This window comes from Schistocerca piceifrons, chromosome 3 (assembly GCF_021461385.2).
Source record: "Schistocerca piceifrons isolate TAMUIC-IGC-003096 chromosome 3, iqSchPice1.1, whole genome shotgun sequence".
Taxonomy (NCBI): domain Eukaryota; kingdom Metazoa; phylum Arthropoda; class Insecta; order Orthoptera; family Acrididae; genus Schistocerca; species Schistocerca piceifrons.
The window spans coordinates 193,170,017-193,196,084 of NC_060140.1; the positions used below are offsets into that span (position 1 = coordinate 193,170,017).

The following is a 26,068-nucleotide window of genomic DNA, read 5'->3' on the forward strand; positions in this document are numbered from 1 at the left end:
TGCTTTGATATAATGCAATGTTTGCTTTGTTTATTGTTGCCATTTCTCTGTTTTGTATCAACACCATTAGCACTGTAACACTGTTGTGAGTTGCTCATACACTAAGCAGTTCTACTACACTCCATCGCCTCATGCTGTGCTCACAGTTGGATACCTCCAGTCTTGCCCCCTGTTGCCATTAGCACCCAATATTGTGGTTGCATGACAGTATATGGGACGTCAAATGCCATAAACATCATTGGCCTTTTGCGAGCTTGCACTTAAGGGATTCCTTGTGAGGCTTTAAGATGTCTTTCTGAATAGTTTAGTCGGGAGTCTACACAGAACATGTGACGTCCAAAGTGATCTGGTCATGTAAGGAAATACCTATGTCCATAAGTTTATCTAGGACTCAGCATAGGACTAAATTACCTGTGATACTATTAGTTTTAGCTTATTCACAGGCTTGGATGACTGTAAAATGTATCAAATGAATAAGCAGTCAGATTAAAAGAAAACTGAATCTACTTTAATTATCATATGTGCTTACTTGCTATTATGTCATTGTAATTAAGCTATTTGTTTCTATTGCAGGTTCATCGTTGACATTTGCACCGTGGTGTCAGTCGTGGAAGTGAATAATGGCACCCACATCATGTCGCCACACTTTGATCTGGTCTCTGCCAACAGTTGCCCTTTTGCTCACTTTCCTCTGGTACAAAAGCAGAAGAGGATCATCGCGAAGTGACCCAGGGGGGACGGCTAAAGGGACTCGAAAAGCCAAGAAGCAGGAAGAGAGAACCAAAAATCGCACATTGAGTTTGTTGGCTGAGGATAGTAAGAAAACAGTGAAGGAGGACATTTGTTCCACAAGTAAAGAACAACCAGTAATCAGAAAAGGTTCATCCACAACAGGAACAGTGTGTCTTGAGTTGGGACATCCAGAAGAACAACAAAGTGAAATTAATTTTGCTGCAAAAGTTATCGAGAAGCCATCTGTTGAAAATACTGTACCTCCCAGTGGAACGAACTTTTCCACTGACTCCAGTGAAATTATCTCTGTAGGAAAAAGCTCTCATGATTTAATAGTTGGAAAGTGTGATAACAGTGCTGATAATAAAAACTCGCTAATAGAGCTATCGGATACATCCAAACCAAGTTGTGTTATTAATATTACTAGTGACAGTAGGCTCAGTGCTGAAGAAAATAGTGGTAGCATAGAAGGATTGTTAGTGCACTGTGATCCAAAAGAATCAAACTTTGAAGTAAAAACGAACTGCGAGGGCGCTGTACTGCAAAGGGAAAGCTCTGAAATTGCTGTACCGACGGAAATAGACTCTGCAATAGTTTTTCCACCGGAAAGTGACACACGAATTAGTGGACAATTGGAATCAGCTGCTGAGAGTGTTATCTCTGATCCAAAGGAAATAACCTATGAAATAAGTAATTTACAGGAATCACTGAATGAGCCAGGTCTTTGGATAACTATCCCCACAGACGTACATACTGAGGTAGCTGTCCCCAAGGAAACAATCCTCGAGGTTCCTCCCGAAGACGAAACAATTTACGAAGTAGCTCTCCAAAAAGAAACGATTTACGAAGTAACTTTCGAAAAAGAAACAAACTCCGAGGCATCTGCCTCAGAGGAAAAGAATCCCGACATTACTGTGTTGCAGGAAACGGTCTCAAAGGTTACTGTTCCAAAGAACACAGTATTTGAAGTACCAGCTTCACAGGAAATAAACTCTGAAATAATTGTTGCACAGGAAACGGACTGTGACTTAGTTGCTACACAGGAAATAACCTCCGACATAGTTTTTGCACAGGAAACGGACTGTGTCTTAGGTGCTGCTCAAGAAATAAACTCTGACGTAGTTGTTGCACAGGAAACGGAAACGGTCTGTGAGTTAGTTGCTAACCAAGAGGCTGACTTTGATGTAACTGTCCCGCAGGAAGAGGACTCCAAAGTCATCATCCCACAGGAAACACACTTTGAGGTAACAGTCTCTCAAGACTGTCATCCTGGAAACACCATTGGTGATACCTATCATTCTGACACTTTCAAAAGTGAGGAGAATAACCTGAGTATTGGTAGTCAGTGTTCTGATTGTAGCCGTGTGTTGTATTCAAGCACATTTGCTGCAGGCAGTGAAGAAGTGATTTCTGCCACTGAGTGCAACGGTGCTGAGGACTTGCCCAGCAGTAATCTTACAGACAGACACACTGAAGAAGACACTATGCCAGAACCTGTAAGAGAGGACTGGACATTAGAGAAGAGCTCTGATATTCAGGCAGAGCCAACTTCTGAAACTCAGAGGAAAGATACAGATCAAACCTGTGGAGAAGATAACGAGTGTTCTCAAAACAAAGATTCAGCATCTGCACAGTCAGCCAGAATGCAGACACCTCCACCTGTAAAAGAAGTATCGGATGAGGCGGACACTGCAGCAACAGGCAGTAGCTGTGGTCTTGAAGGCAAGCTGGCTGCACTGGAGCTGGGAAAGGGTCGCGATTCAGCCAATCATAGCCCTGCAGAGGTTATGCTTGCCAGTCCATCGGCATCTAGCTACTCAGATGAGGTTAGTTACAATAGCTGTATGCTGCATGGGAACATAATTGGTATTCTTCTTGCTAGTTGTCATCAGTGGTATTTATAATTTTAAAGTGTCGTTTGTATCTTAGCATTACCAAATAAATTACTATGTTAAGTCTCAGCTACGAATGAAACAATAGTGCTCATAAGTGCCGGCCGGTGTGGCCGAGCGGTTCTAGGCGCTTCAGTCTGGAACCGCACGACCGCTATGGTCACAGGTTCGAATCCTGCCTTGGGCATGAATGTGTGTGATGTCCTTAGGTTAGTTGGGTTTAAGTAGTTCTAAGTTCTAGGGGACTGATGACATCAATTATTAAGTCCCATAGTGCTCAGAGCCATTTTTGCTCTAAGTTTTTTGACATGTGTATTGTAAATTTTAAGACTATCGATAATACTTTGCGAAACTGCTTTGGCATTCTTAGGTATCCAACATATCATCACCTCCTTTCCTTTTAACTTGTTGCAGCCACCTCCTTTTCTTTTAACTTGTTGCAGGATGTTGTTTCAACATAATGGTTTATCATCATCCTTCAGTATTATAACCCATTAAGTGTCTGAACAACAGATGCCTGCAGCACTAGATTGGAAGGGGAAGCCAATGCCATTCATGGCTCTTTCTCTCTCGTGCTGTGTGTGTGTGTGTTTGTGTGTGTGTGTGTGTGTGTGTGTGTGTGTGTGTGTGTGTGTGTGTGTGTGAGCGCGCGCGCGCGCCTATCCAATTCAAGGAGTACATTTCTTTCTTTCAACTAGACTGATGCTGTATCTTTTCTATGTACATTTGTTCAGATTTACAGGTGTGTGATGTAAGACATGAGTAAAATTCACTATGTAAGATAAGAGATCCTTATAGATGTTGACAATCATTCTTAGCACCTACAAAATTTGTCTTGATTGCAAGATATTTATTAAACTTTGTTATGCACCATAGGTAATAGTTTTTAAAGTTTGTATACTTGGACTGCTTAGCCGTCATTTATGACACAGAAAACTGTTTCATTTTATCACCATTCCTACACCTGATCTTAATACTTATTTAATATCGAATAAGCTTTCTCACAGCTGTGAGAAGTTTTAGAAACAGTAAGTAAAGCTTATGTTGACGAATATCTGTATTGGCACTTCTAATATAAAGCAATAAATTATTAACCACTACTTATTGAAACAAACAAACAAATAAATAGAAAAAGATGTCTCATTAGTCCATCCCTCCTCTGTCCTCCCACAAATTATCTGGTTGTAGAGGTTCAAGGATTAAAAATTTATGTTAGTTACATAGAAGTGAAAATGTTAGCTGTAGAACTGCACAACTGTTTAACAGCCTTCTGTATTTATAGGGGAAGATAACTATTTTCTTTGTAAGACAAAACCTAATTGATGAAATATAAATCTACCAATAGGAGCAAAATAGCACCTATTTAAAGTAGCTAAGTAAACATTTGTTTTCAACTAGCAGCTTTCTTTCCTATTTATTGGGTTAAATTTAACTGGTGCAGTTGCAAATAGAGATAATTTTACTGTTCGTGCACCAAGTGCCGAAAAGTTACGTGTTTAGACTATATTGCACTAACACATTGAAAATGTTTACAGGGGTCAAGTGACAGTGGCAAGGGATGCAGTGATTTAGCAACACCACCATCACGTACTCCAGCAAGTGGCAGTTCTGTATCTGGAGATGCTACTGCCTTGTCTGTATATGAGTTTGTCCTACCCCAGCACCTTGTGGGTCGTCTTATTGGCAGGCACGGGGCATTTGTACACCAAATTAAAGCGAAAACAAATGCAAGCATACTCATCAAGAGGCATCCAGACACACAAAAACTGAAAATTTGTGCTGTGGAAGGTATATCTTCAGATAGCTTTTTACGTATCTAGTTTTGTCTGTCAAAGAGTGATTTGCCCATATTTAGATGTCAGACTGAATATTTTGTTTAGCAACTACAATCATTTTCATACTTACTTCGTTAGGGGTAGTGAAAAATTTGTAACTTATGTAATTCAAATTGATGAAATATTTGTTACTGCATACAGAAATATATGTGGGCATTAAGTTGTTAAAATGTTGTCATCCTTTCTCAGAGAGAGAGAGAGAGAGAGAGAGAGAGAGAGAGAGAGAGAGAGAGAGATATTTCCAATTCAGCCAAAAGTTGCATTGTGTGCTACTTGAACAGATGAAGTTAAATTTCACAATCTCCCTCCCCCCTCCCCCCCCCCCCCCTCTCTCTCTCTCTCTCTCTCTCTCTCTCTCTCTCTCTCCCGGTTCTGTCTCTGTCTCTCACCTCGCTTTTGCTCTCTCTGCATAGTTACAAAAATTAAATGTATTTTTATCATGCAATTTTATTGTTTTCTGCTCTCCAGTCAGATTTTTTACCACTTTTTTGTATGCTGAACAGTATGATGACATAATGACGTACATTTTTTTGACAAATGTGGTTAACTGTATTCAGTCTTTACTTGTTGATGATGTTTGGTTCATACAACCACTATCTCTTTTTTTTTACATTTGGGATAAAAATTTGGAAGTTAGTCATGATATAAAAGTTAATGTACATACTGTGTTTTTGTTGACTTGTGTATCATTTGTTAAAAATCTATCCTTAGGTACACAGCTCGATATTGAGAGCGCTCTTGAGATGATACGCAAGAAGTTTCCATTGAAGCACTATCCCAGTATAACTCTTGAGCAAGTGTGCTTTGTGCCACCTGTTACAGTATGTCCAATTTTACCAGAATGTTTGCAGGCAAGTATTAGCAAGCATATTGTCTATCTATTGTGCTTGAATCTTGAATGTTATTTCCTGTAACACAGGTCTCAAAATTTATGTCTTGAAATTTTTTCTTAACTATTTTAGGTGAATCCAATGTTTTTTGATATACTAATTTCAGAAAGGGTACGGGGTTCCCTGTATCGCATAGTTTTCTCACAAAGTAATGAAGAAGGCTCAGAAAATTCATACAAAACACACACATTCAGAAAACTTTATTAAAAAAGTGATAAAATCAGGCACTCCTAACATTATAATGAAGTATTGTGTTCTTCACGTGTAATAAAAACGTATAAATCATAGTATATTGTCTTTTTGCCCTCAAGCCTCTGTTCGGTGCACTGACCACGTACACACCCTGTGCAGCATCCAGCAATAGTCAGTTATCATGCTGGCATCGCATCGGTCCTGTTACCCACATTCCATGTGCTTTATTTGTTAACAGATCCCTTCTCCCTGTTTCGCACTAACAGCATGTAGATTTCTACAAAATGTCTGACATGAGAGTTCAGAATGTGCAGTTTCAACTTCGTTGAGACATCCAGTCCATTGACGTTATTCAGTATGTTTCTTACTAATTCTCATACTAATGTTCTTTGCAGTATGAAATTTTCACTCTGCAGTGGAGTGTGCATTGAAATGAAACTTCCTGGCAAATTAAAACTGTGTGGCTGACCGAGACTCTGAGACCTTTGCCTTTGCCGGGCAAGTACTCTCCTGATTGAGTTGCCAAAGCACGACTAACAACCCATCCTCACAGCTTTACTTCTGCCAGTACCTTATCTCCTGCCTTCCAAACCTCACAGAAGTTCTCCTGCATAACTTAAAAGTCTAGCACTCCTGGCACAAAGGATATATTTCACAACAGCTGTGGTCGCCACAGTGCCTGTTGGCTCAGACGTGCATGCATGTCCGATGAACATTGCTACAGTGCATGTCCAAAGGAACATTCCAACATAATTATGAATAAAAACAGGTGTTGCAATATTGACATTAATACTTTTTTTCCCCAAGTGTTAGACAAAGTGGAGGCAAATTAGTTTTCGGTCCATCTTGTAATCAAATAGTATGTAATTCTCTCCTTGTGGCATCGTATTTGACCAGATTTTGTTTTAGACCAGTGCTTGTCTTTTTCATGATTGTCTGATTTGTATAGGAAGCAGGGGTTCTTCTTTACAGCTTGAGCACACTTGACTTCAGGCCCACGACTTGTCCTGATCCCCAACCCTAATGCCAAAGATTTAAACTTCTTTGACAAAGTCTGAGATTGTCCACTGATGCTTTTTTCAGTACAAGAGAATTAATATAACCTCTGAAAGCTATGAAATTCGTCACAGCAGGCACCAGTCAGTTTATCACTCATGACTGAAGTTTGCATGAAAAACAACATTTAAAATAAAATGCATAGGTCTCAACATTACATTATCACTGAAATATACAGGTAGCTGTTTTATAGACTATAAGACTATTCATATTTTCATAGCAGTTTATATTGCATACTTCACTAAACAATACTGTTGTTATCATTTATGATGATTAAACATCTACATTTTGCTGCATACCTCACAGAAATTCTAAATTTGTGTCAGTCACAAGAAAAAACCCATTACTTTTGAGAAAAAAAATTAATTGTCAGCCACATTTCCATTAGAAAAATTGTCTTTTTTATGCATGTAGTTTGTGTAGAATCAAGGCATATGAAATCTGCTGTTTGCTGAGAACCGTTTTATATTATTCAAGCATTAGAAATTACTAAATTACAGTTTTGTTTTGCCTTGGAAATGAAGTATAAGATAGTTCACATAAAAAATGTCTTATTCACTGCCAAGAGCTGAGATTTAACCTATTTATTCCAGCAAGTTTCAGTCCTCAGGCCTTCATCATATATCCTGTATACAAAGGGAGAGAATGCTTGAAATGCATTTCATATTTAATTGTATGTACACCATGACCTGGTGTACATGCTCATGAAATCACACTTATTAGCTGTCAAGACATTTAAAACAGATTATGTGGTGATATAAAATCTGTGGCATCAAGTAGCATAAAATAAAATTCATCATAAGTCACTGAAAATATAATTATGAGACATAAAGTAATGGGTTGACAGTGTTCACACATTTGTTATATGTATGAACACGGTCAGTCCCATCACTTTATGTAACTTATTTCTATTTTCAGTGACTCATGATGAATTTCATGCTATTTGATGCCATAGATTTTGTATCACCATGTAAGCTGTTGAAAATGTCTTAAGTGACTTTGTCACTTCTTGTTATGTCAGTTTTCAAGAGTGTGTACAGCAGATAGTATTATATTGACAGTTAAATATGAAATGCATCTCAAGTGTTCTTTTCATTGGGTTATAGGATATCTCGTAACTGAAACCAGTTTTAATAAAGACACATTATTATCAGTTCTTGGTGGTGAATTATGACTTTCTTAATTACTTATGAGTTGTGATGTATCACTTTCAGAAAAATACATAGGTCATTTACTCTTTAACTAATTAATATCAATATGAAACAGGTATATTGTGTAATAGAAGCCTCAGATAGTACCTGTTATTGCTTTTCCTGTTAAATGTAAACACATTGTAAAATAATGAGAGAAACTTGTCAAACTGTTGAGAAAAGGCACAGAAAAATGTTATGACATTATCTTATAAAAGGGTGTTCAGTATGAAATATAGACATTTTTATTTTTTTATTTTGCAGTTAATGCTGGTGGAAGGTGTGAGCAATGATGTGATTCTTTCAAGCTTAGTGACACCAGGCCATTTCTTCCTGCAACAGCCAACTCATCCTACATTCCCTGCTCTGAACAGGCTAAATGCCTGTATGAATGTGTGTTATAGTGAACCAAATGTACCTCTTTTGCCGTCACCTGTTGACCGTAAGTATATTCATCATCATCTGTTTCATTTATAGCTGCAGTTTGTCTCTTCAGAGAGAGAGAGATACTTAATCTACAAGCAGCTTTTAAAAGAGTGCTGTGTGATGCATTTCCTAATGTTGTCCTCTGGATTCAGTCTCATCTTGTGGCTCCATCTCGTGTATCTTCTGTTATTTGTTGGATATTATATTTTGGTTAAAAAGGGGACCGTATACGTAAAAATATTTATGTAACAGTATGCTGCTGCTTCTTCTTCTATTTCTGCATCATGATTGTTAGATGGCACTTTTGGGGGGGGGGGGGGGGGATAGATAGTTCTTCTCCATTTAGTAGCTGATTTTGATTACTTTCTAATTAATAATTAATCATTTTGTTTGTATAATGACAGATGTAGATTGTTGCCATTTGTGTTATGATGAAACACTTGAATAAAGTAAAAAGACAGTCAGTCTTGCTGGAGGAACAGCCACAGCTCAGCATTACAGTAAAAATTGAAAACACTGCTGCAGTTGTAAGGCTTTCTTATTTATTTATTTTATTTTTCAGTGCTTAGACCATGACCAGTTCCAGGCTATTTGATCTATAATCAGTACAACACCTGATGATGTGCTTGTAATAGCCTGAAACCAGTCATGGTCTACACATTGGAGAAAAAAACAACCCTCTACAACTGAAGTGTGTGCTGCTAGTAGTAAGATAAAAAAAGAAATACTAGTGCTGTTGTCACTCTCAGCTGTTATACTCTTGTACATCTTGTACTGTGTAAAGCAGTAATGTGCATGTTTAATTAATTAACTGATTAATTTTTTAAATACTCGTGCCTTGATTGATTGAGGATACTAAGTTGCCAGGCTTCAGAGTGGAATTTTACTGCTAATTGTTTCTTGTCACATACCTTTAAAATGTGCTACCATTTATTGTTTTGTTCAAGCATAAAATAATCAAGTATAATTTGTTTCCTAGTACTTGAATGAGACCATGAGTATCATTTAAGGCACTGTGAGAAGTCTGTGCCGGTCCATACACATGCTTAGTAGGGACTGAAAAATCATAGGGCACATACAGTTCCATATCTTAGCCTATAAAGAAAACTGTTGTTAGCAAAAGTACAGGAACGAATTTCAGGAGAGCATCAAGAAACTTCCAGCTTATGTAGCCAAAATCTACATCTTTAAATAGGCAATCAGCATTTAGTGGGAAATGAAAACTAAAATGGATAGCTGTCCTGTTGCGATTTGAAACAACCATTTGGCTAGTTGTTTCAAATCTAACCTCCAGATTCAAAATGTTCAACATAAAGCCTTTCATAATATTGAAATTCAGTACTTAAATTAGAATTCCAATTTTACAAATCTTCATGGTAAGCAAATGGTGTTAATGAAAATTTTCAGAAATAGATTGTATTCTAGCTTTACAAAAGAACATTATTGCTATAGTACTGCATTCTGAAGTACTGCTGATTAAATGTTTTTCAAACTTTACTGAAGATAACATTGCTGTTATTCTAAAAAAAATATTGTTTTCTTTTGGCAACACTGCAAAGAACAAGCTAGCCTCCCTGCTTTGTTGTTTGTTAGTGTACTGAACTAGGTGTTGCTCCTTAAAAAATTCATTGTATATATGGTTGTACCAGCATATATGAGATGATGGTAAATTCTCCCGTTATATTGTTTTCAAGGTCTCAGGATTGACCTGAAATATTAAAAACTGTGTATACTTCATATGAACTCGTCATTGTTTCTGCTGCATCACAACAGATCCTGAAAGATTTCTAGCTTCCATACAGAAGAATGGTAATCATTTTAATAAACACACAAAATGTGCTACAGCAATAACTTCATACTAAAACAATCTCAGACTAAAACAGAAGTCATATTTTGTCTTTAAGGCAGAAAAATATTCTGAAAAATAACTTAAAAGTGTGGGATTAAGGGAAATCTATTTTGTCTCTCTCTCTCTCTCTCTCTCTCTCTCTCTCTCTCTCTCTCTCTCTCTCTCTCTCTCTCTGCTCCCCCCCCCCCCCCCCCAGACAAACAAACAAACAAACTGGCTGAGAACTGGTTCACAGCTAAAGCACCATGAAAATCTGAGGCTTTATTTCAGGGGTATCACTCACAATTGGTGTAAGCCGGTAATGAAAAGCTTCTCAGAAATGTTGTTTGTAGTGATTGATTATAACCTGACCAAATTAAACATTTTTCTCGAATAACAATGATGTATTTTGAAATTACGTGTGCTAAATGAGCCATATGGCCAGCACGGTAATTGCACCAGAGTATTGTGCCCTCATCAGAAGTTGTGTGTGGATGAGTTGTGACAAAGACTCCTTGATGAACTGAGGCATTCTGTGGACAGGCTTCCATCTTGTACAGCCGCCTCCTGTATCAGTCATACTGAAATACAGTTGAGTTAACAAAGAACACAGAGAAGAGAAATATAAGTGGAAGAAAAGATGGCTCACATGCCAATTTCCTTTTGAAAACCATGATATTGTACGTCATTAAAAAATTTGCCAGAAAAAAATTGGCTGATAGCCAGTTCCTGCACCAAGAAGTGAACTGCAGTTGCTGAGGAATAGGTGCTGATGGTGATGGTTGTGGAACTCTTGTATATTTACTTTATTCATTTGGTATAAATTATTTTCTTTGGTGACCATCGGATTTTGTATATGATCTTACTGTATGGTAATCTAGTTTTATCATGTAACATAAAGTATCATAGAGCTGTAAAAACTGCATCATGCTTCCTTCATGTTTCAGCTGGTGTGATATGTGCAGCCCCCACTATGGGCGGATGGTATCGAGCACAAATCGTCTCTGTAGAACCTGAAACTAATGTGTGTGAAGTAAAATTTGTTGATTACGGAGGTTATCTGTCATTGGAACATACAGCATTGAGACAAATTCGCTCAGATTTCATGACTCTACCATTCCAAGCATCAGAATGTTTCTTGGCTAACGTGATTCCCACAGGAGGTAAGGCTTCCTAGTACTTATTAGTTCTAGTAAATGTTCAATTCTAGGAACAAATACACAAAAACTGGCCTTGGGGGCATGACCTTACTCGTTGGATCTAGTAAATGTTCAATTCTAGGAACAAATACACAAAAACTGGCCTTGGGGGCATGACCTTACTCGTTGGATCTAGTAAGCCATAATAGTGCAGAGAAAGGAAATTTGCACTTGTAACACAGGAAAATATGTGAAGTGGTAAATGGAATAAAAATGAATTGATGTAGGTAGGAAGACATATCTTCAGGTTTAATACTGAAACAGTGAGTTATGAAAAGAGAAATTTATTCTAATAAAGTATGCCAGTTAGTGCTTAACTGCTAATGCTTTTGCAACCTTGCAAGAACTGTGGGAACACAGTTTTGCAAATAAAAAATGTGCAGGTACCTTGTGAGTGATTTCTTGTTTTAAAATGTGTTTGAGACAGTACAGACTTGGTGAGGATCATACAGCATAACACTGATTTTACTCTTCTGTTTATTTCATTTGACATGTTATTTTTATGTATCGTAAATTGACTTCAGTTGGTTGTATGTATCTTTTTTCTACTTGAATGATAGTTTCTTTAAAAGCCAAAAAATTTTAAAAATTGCCAAATGTGCCAGTTTTTTTATGGAATGTAATATTTTTAGATAGATATTGACATCTAGTTTCTATTGTGTATTTATGTATTATTTCCCTACACATTTCTGTATCTTGTATATGAAATGTGTAGCTTAACAACACAAGTTAGTATTTTCTGTACTGTATTCTCACTATTGTTCTTTGTATTGGAGAGATAATCAGTTTGTTAATTAATTTGTTGCAGCGCTATAAGAAATTGTATAATTATTTTAAACTTAAGTTTAATAGCTTCAGGAGCAATAATAAAATAATCTTCCAGGTGAGGAAGCATCATGGAGTGCTGATGCCGCTGCAGTAATGGAGGAACTAACACATGGCCAAGTCCTTCAGGCACAAGTGTGTGACTACACGGAAGAAAACATACCTAATGTATTTCTCTATGCTGTCCATTGCAATCAGGTAAAACACTCTTTTAAACATAAAATCGAAACTAGATAATAGACTGTTGTAAGCGAAGAAGAAAAGTTGGAACTTTAATTGTGGTATAATACATTACTTTGTTAGTTACTTAAACAACCTGAAATACAGTTTGAAACTAACTTTTTTGGAAGAATTCTTAAGTAAACCACAAAGAAATATACAATTACTTTTAGAAATTTATTTTATTTTCTATAGTTACTTAAACCAGTCTCTGGATTGAAGACAACAACAACAACAACAACACAAAAGCATCTAAAAGTAGACAGAATGGTGTTATGCATCTTATCTGAAATTATATATTTTTAAAGTTAATTTTTCTCTTGAAGTAAAATTGAATGTATGGATATGTAAAATCTTTGCCAAAACCATATTTTATTCAATATCTTCACCTATTCCCCTCTGTATTGCAGGGCAGTAAAAGCAACAAGTATATTTTGAACCGAGTGTGGTTGGTAGTGTCAAATCGCATAAGAGTTACAAACTATTCATTATTTGTTACGTTTCTTACTGATCACTATTATATAAAAGAATTCTAAAGTATTGTTACCTTTCATCATTAGGCTCACTGGTGTTTGTTGACAGATATATCGTGTAGTTCGAGAGGAAATATTTTGCAGTTGTAGAGAAAAGGACAACAAACACACCATATTAATACATGAAACATTATTATGAAAAGGATAGATTGATACTCACCATTTATAGGAGAAATTGAATTGCGAACAGGCACAACAAAAAGATTGCTATACATTTGAGCTCTGAGGTTTATCTTGTAATGAAATTTGAAGTCTATAGTTCCTGTGAGTTAATTTTGCTGTAGATTATACTTGACAACCAAAATATATTAAGAATTGCCATTTTAATTTATTGACACTGGCTGAATTATCACTGAAAATGCCATAAAATAGTAAACGTCTGGAATGGATGGGGTGGTTTATTAGGTTACACAAAGGGCTTCAGTCTCAAATGGTGCAGGGCAAACATAAGAAAGGTTAGACCCAGCTACAATTGATATTGTTGTTGTAAATTGTCGCAACTGTGTTGGGAAAGAACCAGAACTCAAAGTGCTGATAAAAAGCACTGAAGCTGAAATTGTAAATATTGAAAACTGGCTAAAGACAGAGATAAGTTTAGACAAAATCTTCTCAAGGGACCTAACAGTGTTCAGAAAATATAGATTAAATACAGGTGGTGGTATTGTGTTTCGTGCTTTTAGTTGTAGTTTATCTTGTCGCGAAACTGAAGTACCGTATTTATCTGATTATAAGACAAGTTTTTTCCCAAATTTGTCATTTGAAAATTACAGGGTTGTCTTATATTCACAGATTATACTGTTATTTGAGGTCAACATTTTTACGTTGTTTAGTAGAGTACATAGGGGTACTCTTAAATTTTCAGGGTTATCTTATAATTAGAGATAGATCATTGGCTATTGAGGTCACATGCAGATTTATTTTGAAGAATTTGGAAGTATGGGGCTCAGCAGATGATACTTGTGTTCCAACAGGCTTGAGATTTCCCGATATGCTGAAGCGTTTGATACAGTATCAATATTGCTCGAACAGTCACATGACATTGACTTGTGCTGTGGCACTAGTGGAAGAGATACTAGCCACTGCAAAAGTCTATTGCTCTGCTTACAATTTGACAATTTTGTCAGTCAGGAGGAAATAGCATTAAATGCTATAATGTTACAAACTTTTGTTGTGTTTGAACAGGTTTGCAGTAAATATTCTCATACATGTATGGAGACCATATACGAACATTAATGCTGCTTTTTAAGTAAAAGTAACATTCAAAAACGGAAATATCATCCTTCAAAAATCATTAGTTGAGACCAATATTTTATTTTGTTATGAGAGACTGTAATGATTTAGTAAATGGATTGCAAATGTGAAATTCAGTCACTGTTCACGTATTAGAATATCCAGTAAAAAGTAACTTACTGTTAACCAGCTTTAAAACATGGTGACATTCAATTTAACAAGAATGAAAATTAATCCAGAATGAAATGTCTGTCAAAGGAAATAAATCATATTGAACTGATTGTAATTACTATTGCGAGAATAAATTATAGCAGGAAGACCTGTTGTGATAGTACCAACAGATGTCACTATGTCGCAGAATGGCCAAAAGTTTGAGAATAGGACTTGATCATAATTGTGAACTTTTATTTATGCATTAGTTAGTGTTGTTACATATGACCAACACGCTAGAAGATAAACTTAAGCTCAGCTTTACAGAAGGGTTGGAAGGGGCATTGTGAACTTTTATTTATGCATTAGTTAGTGTTGTTATATATGACCAACACGCTAGAAGATAAACTTAAGCTCAGCTTTACAGAAGGGTTGGAAGGGGCATAGTCATACCAGCTTCGCTGAGAGCTACAATGATTGTCCAGTGGAGGATAGTAGGGAGTGGGCAGCAGATTATGTCATGTTGCCAAGCATGATAATCTCTATTATGTACTGTGGCCTTTTATGAACATCTACCATGTTTCAACTGCAGTTTGACTGAATCCATTTGCAGTCGGAATCTAACGGACTTCAAAATTGGACAAATACTCAACAGAAGTATTCGTTTCTGCAGGAGTTGGTACAAGTCTATATAGGGGCCAGTGATGTACTTACATGTTCCTTGCTACAGTATAGTCAGTACTCGCTGTGACGTATGAAGGAATGAAAGGGTGTGCGTCAGCTGGTTCTACACAGCCAGTGAGAGAACTGCGGGCAGGTTAATATGTTTGGAAGCGAGAGACTTGTAACATTCTTACATCAGGTTAGAAGTGAAATCCGATATGTTTCTGGGGGAAAAAAAATAATAAAACCGCTGTTTTCTCATGCCTTAGCATAATGACAACCTCAGAAATAGCAACATATTTGGAAGAAATGGCCAAATATTTTTTTGAGTGAAGCTATAAATTTCACAGCTGGTGATATTGTGGTGGTGGTGGTGTGAACTATCTTGTTTATTTTATTTCTCCTAGTATTATCAAAATGTAGACAATCAATAAATGACGTAAGTTTAGAATAGGTATAATGTTAACTTTCTGGCAGATACTTGATGTCAATAAAAAAGTTTGTGATTCTGAGCAGTCAGAAAATGTTGAAAATAAATTTTTCTCAAGGAGCCTCTTAAAAATATCGTCTTGTATTCAAGGTCGTCTTATACCCAGGTAAATACAGCAGATAGTTCCTGTGAGTTAGTGTGGGTAAGGTTATGCTTAACAACTGGAATAAATTAATAATCGGTTTCTTTTACTAACCGCCAGGCTCAAATGATACATTTGCTGAACAATTCCAAGAAAATTTGAGTCTTATTTCAAATAGGTACCTCATTCATAATTTACAGACAGTAGGCAATTTCAATGTACCCTGTGGATGCTAACCTACATAGGGAGTAATGATCATCACAATAAAATGAAAGGAATTAGAGTTAATGTGGAAAGTTTTGTGTGTTGGTTTTTCCTTCTCACTTTTTGAGATAGGAACATTATAGAGTTCGAAAGTAGTTTGCTGAACGCCCTGCCAGGCACTTAAGTGTGAACTGCAGAGTAGACATGTAGATGTAGAGCCACAATACAAATACTGTGACATCATTCCTGCTACTTGCAGGATACAAATAATGCTTACACTGAACAGTACTTTACCATTTAAAATACATACAGTAATCTGTATTGTGCCCTTTATGTTCCATACATACTAGCAATACTGACCTGATACTGTTTGTTTCATAGGCCTCTCGGTAATGATCTTTAGTTCATAGATGAAATTAAGCTGCAAAAATCTTAGTGGATACCAGAAGCTTTCCACTCAATAATGTACACAACTCAACAATTTTAGTTTCACTGATTAACTCTTTTACTTGTCATTAGCAACCATGAGTCGATGACCAGTTAACCATATATAAAAGGAATAATTAGTGCATACATCAAGATAACCCCTCTACTACCTAACCTTCACAGTGGTAAATGTTCAATTGTGGCACAAAACAATGTTCGTATTTATACAAAAATTTCACTGCTCTTATTACTGTCCTGTAGCAATTCATTAAAGATTACACTATGGTAGTTCAGTTAAATTGGATCATAATGAAATTCATCGTGTCCAGCAGTCGCTGATTCCGATGACAGTATCATTCCACAGTCCTTGTTGATTCATCACAGTTCAAGCAAACTGTTAACTAATTTGTATAATAGAAATTACTTGAAAGTTCTTTCCATACTAATTTTCTTGAGTTGTATGGTTGTCGATGTGGACAATTTCATGTTCAGAGCATGTATAATTGTGGCTCAAGTAATTCCGGAGAGCACATCCGAGACAGATCTTTCTTGTCGGCATTAAAACTGTGAACTGCCAATTTTGGGTGATGACTATAAACGGGTGTATAAACAAACTCTTATTTTATCTGTTGTTTTGAAAATTGACTATGCTTGATTTTACCGTTTTGGATGAACTAAAAGAACTACGAGATTTTCGCTTATAGAAAATGTAGCTGTTCAGAAATTTAGAATTTTTTTATGGCCACTATTATCCTTAAGCAATTTGAATCCCCGTGATTACATCTGAAAGTGCCATATTGCAAATTATATTAAATTAAATGAAATTATTAATTATGGAGTTAATCAGTCAATGCTGTGTGTCATCTTGTGTGTGTGTGGGGGGGGGGGAAGTAACAGAAGTATGCAGGTGACGTTTGGAATCATGGGACTGCCAGACTTGTTCGTGGTATGGGTCACTTTTCAAAAATATACGGATTACCTCATAGGTTTTTTATATACAGCAAACTGTAGTATAGAAATCAGTTAGTGACAACTTTTAACTGTAAGTGCCTTAATGAAAATAGATTACACCAAAGGAATCAGAGTGAACAAAATAAAAATCTGAAAATAAAGTCCAAATAAGAACTTGAGATGTTTGTCTATTTTTTTTACTTGTAAACAGATAAATGTATTGAAAATAAGATAAAATTATAAAGAAATATGGTTAATTGATGGGGGTAGGAAAACTAAATAGTTGGTAATAATCCACCTTGCTGTCACACTGTGTCTGCAACAAGAATGAAATTCAGAAAAGTAGTGAAACTTACCTGACACATTTGAGGGTAATGAATATGGAAGCTAACTAACTCAGCTTGTTACACATGAAAATGAGTGAGCAACAAAATATTCAATAGCTCAAGTCTCTTGAGGGTATTTTTCTTCTATCATTGAAACTACAAACAAAAATACCCTCAAGAATTATATAGCAAATACGGACAACATGGCCACACAAATGAGCAATTTAATGACTCCTTCTCAGGTCCCTGTTGGTTCCCTCCACTGAGAGTAATGAACTGAACTACGTAAACTGAAAATTCAGACCAAGCTGGGCAAGAATTATGTACAAAATGTGTTAGAAAGCAACAAATATGTACAACAAATATGTACTTAAATCTCATGGAGTACCTGTCAGTCATTAATGAATACTTATGACTTGCAACAGTCTTATTATTATTGTGAAGACAGTGTTTCTTGTGAACATTTGTTTTTACACTATTGATAACTCATTTGTGGTAACGCTGTCCTGTAAATATCTTTTACCTCTTGTGAAATACATTTGTGTTTGCATATTTGTTGCTGTGATTTCTGAAATGTGTTAAACACACACCAAATTGCTACTTCCAATATTTGGTTCAGTAACTGAAAATTATGATCAATCTGCTGCCTGCACTTGTGTTCTAACAAATCAGAATTTTTCACACAGTATAAAAACAGTGGAATATCTGGGACAGAACACCACCAGTATGAAATAGGATAGATTGCCGCTCATAACACAGAGGAGGCGTTGAATGGCAGATGTGTTTTGAAAGTTGACTTTGGGGATATTATTAAGCTGTCAGACAAAGTCCTCCTTAAGAGTAGAAGACCATGACTTTGTCTCTGGGCACTGAGGACACACATTTTCATACACACAACTCGCAATCGTGCCTCAGCATCTGGAGACAATGGTAGTCATGTATGTGTGAGTTGTATAAAACAGTCTGTGTGGATATTAAGAATGTCCAACAGTAAAATTTCTGCTGGTCAATGCCTCCTGTATGTGGTGAGTAGCAATCTGTCCTAAGAGTGATCAGGCACATTTTCTCTGGTGTTCTGATGGATATTTCCAATTTAATGTTGCACTGTGTAGCTGGAGTCAGCCCAAACAAATACTATACCTAATGTCTTTCATGCAAACCCAGTGTCAATGAAACCTTTGGTTTGTTTCCCAGTACAAACAAAATTATTTTTAAAGCAGAATTTTACATGCCTCTTGGATAGAGAGGTCCCAAATTAAGCTAGTGTGATATTCATTTTGTTGATATGTATTAATAGGGATAGTAAAACTTAGCAGAATAATCAGCATTCCAGCAGCTACGTTACTGCCCTGAACCACGCTGACTGGTACCGTCAGGCAGCAGTATTGCTCAGTTGCCATTGGATATTCTTCTTGTTGTACTGTCCCTTCAATACGTAGAGATAAAACTTGACTAATTTGGGACCTCTCAATGAAATGAGCACATAAAATTCTGCTTTAAAAATCATTTTGTTTGTGACAGGAAATAACTGATGCATTCCATCGGCTCTGGGCATAACATGAAAGACAGGATGTGCAGTGGGCTGACTCCCCCTCGATACACATTGCAAAATTGAAATTGCAGCTACAGAGGAAATACATGTTGCGGCTCGGAGGAGGAACACTCAGTATATAGAATAAAGGAAAGGGAATGGAAGCACAAGACAGTTAGCTGAATGTCAAGTAATTTCAGTTCTAAAGACAAACGGGAAATAAAATACATTCTAATGGTTGTCAGTTAAGTTTGGTTGTTTCCTTCCTAGTCCGGATTAAAAGACTGAGAAGGTTCATTTAATCCTAAAAAAATTGCCCAGGTGCGGGGACTGAACATTCCATACAAACTTAATTATGTATGTGGACCATTCATCCATCCTGGGAATTGAGAACCTTGGCAACTTTGCCTGTTGTTAACATTGATATTGGCAAGATATTGGTCCTGGGAATTCAAAGACTTTCAAGAATGTTTTAATTTTGAAGTCTGATAACAAATGACAAAAGAAATATTTTTTGTGTGATATAATTACAAATAAACAATTTTTTGAATTTTTTCCTTTACTTTAAACATTCTTGCCAAATTTCAGTATTCTAGGTCAGTGCAAAGTACCCTATAGGTTTGGTGAGTGAGTTAGCAAGTATCAAGATATTTGACATTAGTGGCCATTATCTTTTGATTGCATTGACTTAGAATCTTAAAGTTTTTACACTGCTGAAGGACTATAGATCATAGTATGTGACACAAATTTCAGCTTGATATATCTGCTCTGTCCTGTGAAAATGGGTTTTTGGCAGAAAGACAGTTTTGTTCTATTAAAACATATTAAAATTGTTGTACCAAACCGTTAACACACACCACCTTATAATATGAAGACATAATGTGCTCTTCAGAGAAAATGTACAGATGATAATTAACACACCGCACTACATAATTAAGAACTGTTGATATGAATGCATCTTCAGGTCTCTTGTGGTTTGTATTAAGTGCATGAAACTCCACTTCCTTTGTAAATAATTTATTATTATTATTATTATTATTATTGCATGACAAGTTTCAGAATTATTATTATTGCATGACAAGTTTCAGAAGCTTAAAGCTCCACCATCATGTGCCACCAAGTGCTGGTACGGCAATTGGGGTGTCTGCCTCAACAGCTGTCATACATATTACTGTACTTACAACTGAATGGTTCAAATGGCTCTGAGCACTATGGGACTTAACATCTGAGGTTATCAGTCCCCTAGAACTTAGAACTACTTAAACCTAACTAACCTAAGGACATCACACACACCCATGCCCGAGGACTTACAACTGAAGCAGATTTTTGTTCCATTAATACAATCCTCAGTTGCGGATGTTCACCTGATCAAATATTTTGCCTTCTGGTTTGTTTCGTTTGTAGGCATCATTAAGTAGATGAGACGCACACAATGCCAAAATGTTATCAGCAACAAACCAATAGTAAAATATTGCCAATGTAACTATTACCAGTCAAACTTTTGTGGCAGCATGTGTTTGATACAGATTTTGCATCCGTGGCATCTACTAGTCCATTAAAATGCTCCTCCACTGCAGATTGATACTACACTACAGACTGATTTTCTCAATGTAGATTGCTCCAGGAATTGAAATGTGTATGTAACAGTAAGTGATAGATCAATCTAGTGTTGACTCGCAAATATAACAGACAACTAACAGCTTCATGATATGAATGTTTGTATAACCAAGGGTCTCGAACTTCCTGGACTATAATAAACTTCGTGGGGTGCTAACAACATTTGCATTTCCCACCTTGAACTTCCTCACTTTGTCTTTTCCTTGCAGTTGCTGGTTTATGGAGAGCGATCTAATATATCTTTGCATAGTTAGTTATTAGCGAAAGTGCACCGATTGTTTCTCTCATAGTTTGTAAACCACTGTGAACGGCAACACATTGTGTTGCTCTCTGCCTTTTCCATGTTGATGGTATGTTGCTCTAAGTGGACACTCTGATAGCTACAAAAGCTGAAACTAATTGTCTTACTAAGAAAATCTTGATGAACATAACAGCCTATGTGGGAACTTGTCACCTTCATTCCTAAGGTGTTTTAACATATTAAAAATTCTGTCTGTGGTAATTAAATTTGTGTAGAAATACACAAGTCTAAACCTCAAAATATAGCTATGTAAAGCACACAAAATACTTTGTTCCACATAGTGGAAGATGTTCTGTGTGCATACATGCATCCATTTGCATAATGACACCCTTATGTAGTTGGCTTTCTGAGGTAAAACTTCCTTGTTGCTTCCTCTCAGCATGAGTTCAAAAGATTTCATTGTAAAGGGCACAAGCATTTTTTTTGTAAAACTTGCCTGTGTCTCAAATTTTTGTATCAAAACTAGGAATTGGGTGTTGTGTGATGTCCTTAGGTTTAAGTAGTTCTAAGTTCTAGGGGACTGATGACCATAGATGTGAAGTCCCATAGTGCTCAGAGCCATTTGAACCAAAACTAGGAATTTGATTCTGAAGCTAAATTTACCTCAAGCTCAGGCATCTTAATTTTAATTAGCACTCTAAAGAACAGTCAATGCTATATTCATTGATCCATTGATCACAGTACTTTTCAGAAATTTACAGGTAGAACCTGAGGACCTGACCTGCATTTTTGTAATTAAAAGCACATGTGATGGAAAAAGAAATTCTCACATCACATGTTTAAATAACATTTTCATTATAAACAGTCCATATAATTTATTATGTTTGTATTGACAATAAGAGTTTTGAATGGCAAAGAAAATTATTTAATTGGAAACCACTGATTGTGATAAGTCAGATGACCTATTGCTGCAGTGTACAGAGATCAGAGTCACTATATGTCTTTAACATTCCCATAATAATTACAGTATGAGAAATGTTGTAGCTTTTGCTTACTTCATTTAGTTTCTGGCGAAGCATAGTAGTTGTGTTTAATATGTCCCAAATGACTACATTTAAAGCATTTACCATTGCTAAAATTTTTTGAATTGTTTTCTAGAAACTACTATGTACTGTTTCTTAATGTGGTCTGAGCATTGTCTCACTATTTCCTTAAACATTTGACTTCTCTGTCCCAAATACTTATATTTGTTCTTTTTTCAAAAGTAGTTGCTTCTGATGACACCTTTCATCATATGACAACAAGACTTAAAAAGTATTGTAAGTTATATTGTATTCCGTCCTTCTTCACATGCCTGTTCCAAATTTTTGTTTGCTTCCAACAACATATCTACAACCTTTATCATGAAAATCAGTTGTCTGATTTCACAGTTAGACTTTGCATAAACAAACTAACCCCCTCAGATTTTTATTTACATATTATTGTACTTTTATCAGGTTCCACAAAAAAACACAAATTAAATTTTTGTGTACTGTATGCGCAACTTTTTTCATCTGTTGTTCAAAACCAACATGAGGTTCGACCCACATATCAGTTGTAGATCACGCACAACCAATGATGTTTTCACAGTGTGTTCCAGATATTGACCAGTAATTTTTGTTGTCCTGTAACTTCCTCTGCAAGTACGTTCACTTATTCTGTCATACAGAAGTTGTATGCTATTCTGTATCTTGTAACACATTCCTTATGACAAATTTCGAAAACAGTTCTCAGTTCTGTACAGACCAATTTTCTTGTAAGATGAGAATGACTTTTCACAATATCCCACATGAATTCATTTCCCAGATACATTGTCAGGCGTCCTCAGTTTTTACAAAATGTATCATTCACTGTGTACATCTTTGTTCAAGATACAGTTCAAAATACACTGCGACTGCTGTGTAAAACAACAAATGATGGTTTTGACTGCACAGTTGCTAATATTACAGTTGAACAAACTAATCATGAATTGCCACCATGTTTATTTTAATGCCTATTTAGATTTTGTTGTGTTGCAATATACGTTGTATTCTTTAAACACATGCACAGATTTACATATACCAAAAGCCAAGAAATTGGGTTATTGGGTTTTTAGCGTCTTTAGCTTCCATATTGTGGATGTAGCTATTACTTTAATAAGGCTGTCTGCATGTGCAGACTCAGTACTAATAATCTCCTTTATAATAGTGCCTTCAGTTACTGAAGAAGTGTTGCTGGTGTCACTTTATATATAAAATTTTTTCGTGTTTCCTTATTTTCTGAAGCAGAAGGTTATAATGCTCTTCCTTTCTGAACAGGTGGTGCTTGTCAACCAAGAGCTTGTTTTAAGGGGCCTTGCTGAATGGTGGAAACCTGAGGACGTTAATGATGTGTCATGTGTGTAAGAAGAGTACCAGTTTTGGAAAGTTCCTGTGGCATTTTAACAAGTCTTCCTGTCTGCAAAGACAAGAGTATGGAGGGAGAGTTTAATTCGTTAATATCAGAAGGTGCTTTGCACGTACTGCAAACAATTGAACCATGATTGCTTTTGTAATTGCATGCAGTAGGAATTCTTGTTTTATTTTGTACTTCTGATTGAGAGTGTAAATTATTATTTTCAATTTGAATGTTAATGTTTCTATCTATAAGTTAATTTCATGAAGCTATACCTTAATGTTTTGCTGTGAATAAAAATTAAATCTTTGAAAATAGTGTTTGAGGTGGATGTAATTTTAGATATCATTGGATTAGAAATAAACTGTAATCTGTTAAAAGCCATTATTAATGTATAAAGAATCATGTGATATTCATTTCCTGTTACGTATATACAATTTGCTTTAATATTTGTAGATATTGTTGTATATGTTGTTTGGCGTAAGTAGCAATCACATTTAAACAGAGAAGTGAGTCGAAGGATAAAAGTTATGTTCCAACAAATAAAAATAATCCAATATTCATTTTGAATGGTGGGAACGTCTCCCAAATGACTGTAATCGCCGTTTGTATACATTTCTGATGTGTGGTGTGTTATTTTTAATCTGATAAACTTGCCCGATTGCTTTGTAATACAGAAGCTTCTTGTAAAGAAAATTGTAAATAATAAGGGAAGAAATTTACTGTGTTGTGGTAACTTTACAACAGACTGAATTTTATGCAGGAGTGATCAGATTCCATTGAAAAATGTAATCAGATATTTTATTGCTTTGAATGTTTTTAATGGATTACTATTACTGGGATTGCATATTTCTGTACAGAGAGCAGCTCTAAGGAAGTTGTTATAAAGTGATCATAAATATTATTTTTGGTAAAAAACAAAAGAAAAATCTTGAGTGAGATGTAGTTCTGTAAACTTGGAGTTTCCTACAGTTGAATTAGTGTCATTTTGTTAGTGTTTGTAAATTTGTGAAATCTGTTGCCAATGTGGAGTTTTTGTTTTGTGCTATGAATTGCAATATATGTTAAAGAAGTTGGTACATGTTACTTATTCAGGTACCTGGATATGCAGCCACATAATTATTATCAAAATACAGTTAAAGATTTATTCAGAACCATAATGAGAATGTAGGGAGAGTGACTTCATGTGGATGTCAGCATTTAAAATATGAACATGTTAAATATTTCCAGTTATTTGCTCAATGTATCACACTTCCTGATAACTGTCCAAAGTTGCCTTGCATTAATTAGCAGCCATGTAATGAGTTTGCACAATAGAAATGATTGTACGTCAAATCTAATCTGACTCATGAAAGAGCATCCATTTATCATTAACAAAATGGAAAGAGATTAATCATCATTTCAAATCAAGCAGAGTTCCAGTTTTTATGTTTACATGCTTTGGCTTCCCACCTTTCTGGGTAAATCCCCACAGAAATAAAAAAAAAGTGTCTCACATTTGGTCCATGTGTTTTTCGCTCTTTCATATTTTAAATACTGTAGTAGCTCATCATGCCAAAATTTAATTTTTCAGTCTTCTCATTATTTCAAACTCTTACAAACTGTAGAAATTATGATGGCAATAATTTTCTTTCGATTTATCCTTATTTTAGGTCTATTATAAACCAGTGAATATTGACATAGAATGAACAAGTGAGAAAATAACATTTGTCTGCTTGCATAGTTTAAATTCCGCAGAATTATTTTAAATGGTCAGCATTCATTAATGTCCTCAATAAATTCTCATGCGTCCATATGAAGGAAGGTTGTGAAACAGATCCATTGGTTTAATGCTGAGTCAGTTTCCCTACATTTTCTTTAAATTTGCTTTGTAAGCAAAAGCAGGTGCAAGAATTGTTCCTATATAGTAGAGACGTGTGATTTGTTGTGATGGAACATTTATGTATATTTCTACATTGACCTCAGTATTGGCTGTATCTGTGGGTTATTTCAAAAAGCATGGAGTCCTTTAATTTTCTACACTATTATTGTTTACCACTCCTGTTACATTACTGAAATGTAATAGCATAAATTGTTTATTTTTTAGGACAGTGAATTCTCTCTCTCTCTCTCTCTCTCTCTCTCTCTCTCTCTCTCTCTCTCTCACTTCCCCCCCCTCTCTCTAAGTTGTTTTATAAAAATAATTTCTAAAATTTAAAGTCCGTTATATCATCATGTAACTTCATATTTGTGGTACTGTATTTATCACTGAAGTTCTGAATAACAACTTGTTTGTTCATTGCTTTCTGTGTTGTGATTGCAAGTGCAGGTTTTCTTCTTTATTTCTTTTTCCTATTTTATATAGTAATTAAATTAATTTCAGTATTAGTCTACAAATTTCCATGATTTTTCAGTGTTCTTCTTCCTGTGTTCAATTTGGTCATTTCTGAATGACAAAGAAAATGGAAAAAATTGCTTTTATAAATACAGTGTACTGCAGGAATGCAAGTAAAGAAAAAAGTTTTGATTTTCCTTTAATCATGAATCATTTAATTGAAGACCAGTGTTCCATGTTATAAAATTATGTTACTCTCATTTTTATGTTAAGTTCTCAATATTGTAGCAAGGCAACAGACATGAGTGCACAGAAAAACATTTCCATTTACAAATAAAATATAATTTATTGTTTTAACTAACTGGTGAGTGATTTATTAATACATTCCCCATTGCCACTGCTCTCTCCCTCCCTCCCTCCCTACCTGCCCCCCCCCTCTCCCCCCTCCCCCCCTCCCTCCTCAACTCAACTCAACTCATCTCATCACTGCTGCCTTACATTTTGTTTTCATCTACCTTTGAAAAAAATACTACAAGTGTAGTAGTTTTACTTTACTATCTCCTGGTCATTTGCGTGTCATATACCATTTACATTTTACTTCAGATTATTACAGA

The 26,068-nt window shown here is 35.7% G+C and overlaps 1 protein-coding gene across 4 annotated transcripts in view; it reads left to right on the forward strand.

Annotated features, from left to right (window-relative positions):
• LOC124787602 (A-kinase anchor protein 1, mitochondrial-like) overlaps positions 1-25,815 on the forward strand; it is a 277,269-nt gene extending 251,454 nt beyond the window's left edge. For all 4 annotated transcript variants that reach the window (XM_047254353.1, XM_047254354.1, XM_047254352.1 and 1 more), the window contains 7 exons: positions 574-2,558; positions 4,160-4,412; positions 5,171-5,310; positions 8,052-8,229; positions 10,989-11,204; positions 12,124-12,263; positions 23,065-25,815. In XM_047254353.1, the coding sequence (XP_047110309.1) occupies positions 621-2,558; positions 4,160-4,412; positions 5,171-5,310; positions 8,052-8,229; positions 10,989-11,204; positions 12,124-12,263; positions 23,065-23,151 (2,952 nt within the window). In that variant the 5' untranslated portion in view covers positions 574-620 and the 3' untranslated portion in view covers positions 23,152-25,815. The remainder of the gene's footprint in view (positions 1-573; positions 2,559-4,159; positions 4,413-5,170; positions 5,311-8,051; positions 8,230-10,988; positions 11,205-12,123; positions 12,264-23,064) is intronic.
• Positions 25,816-26,068: the final 253 nt, after the last annotated feature.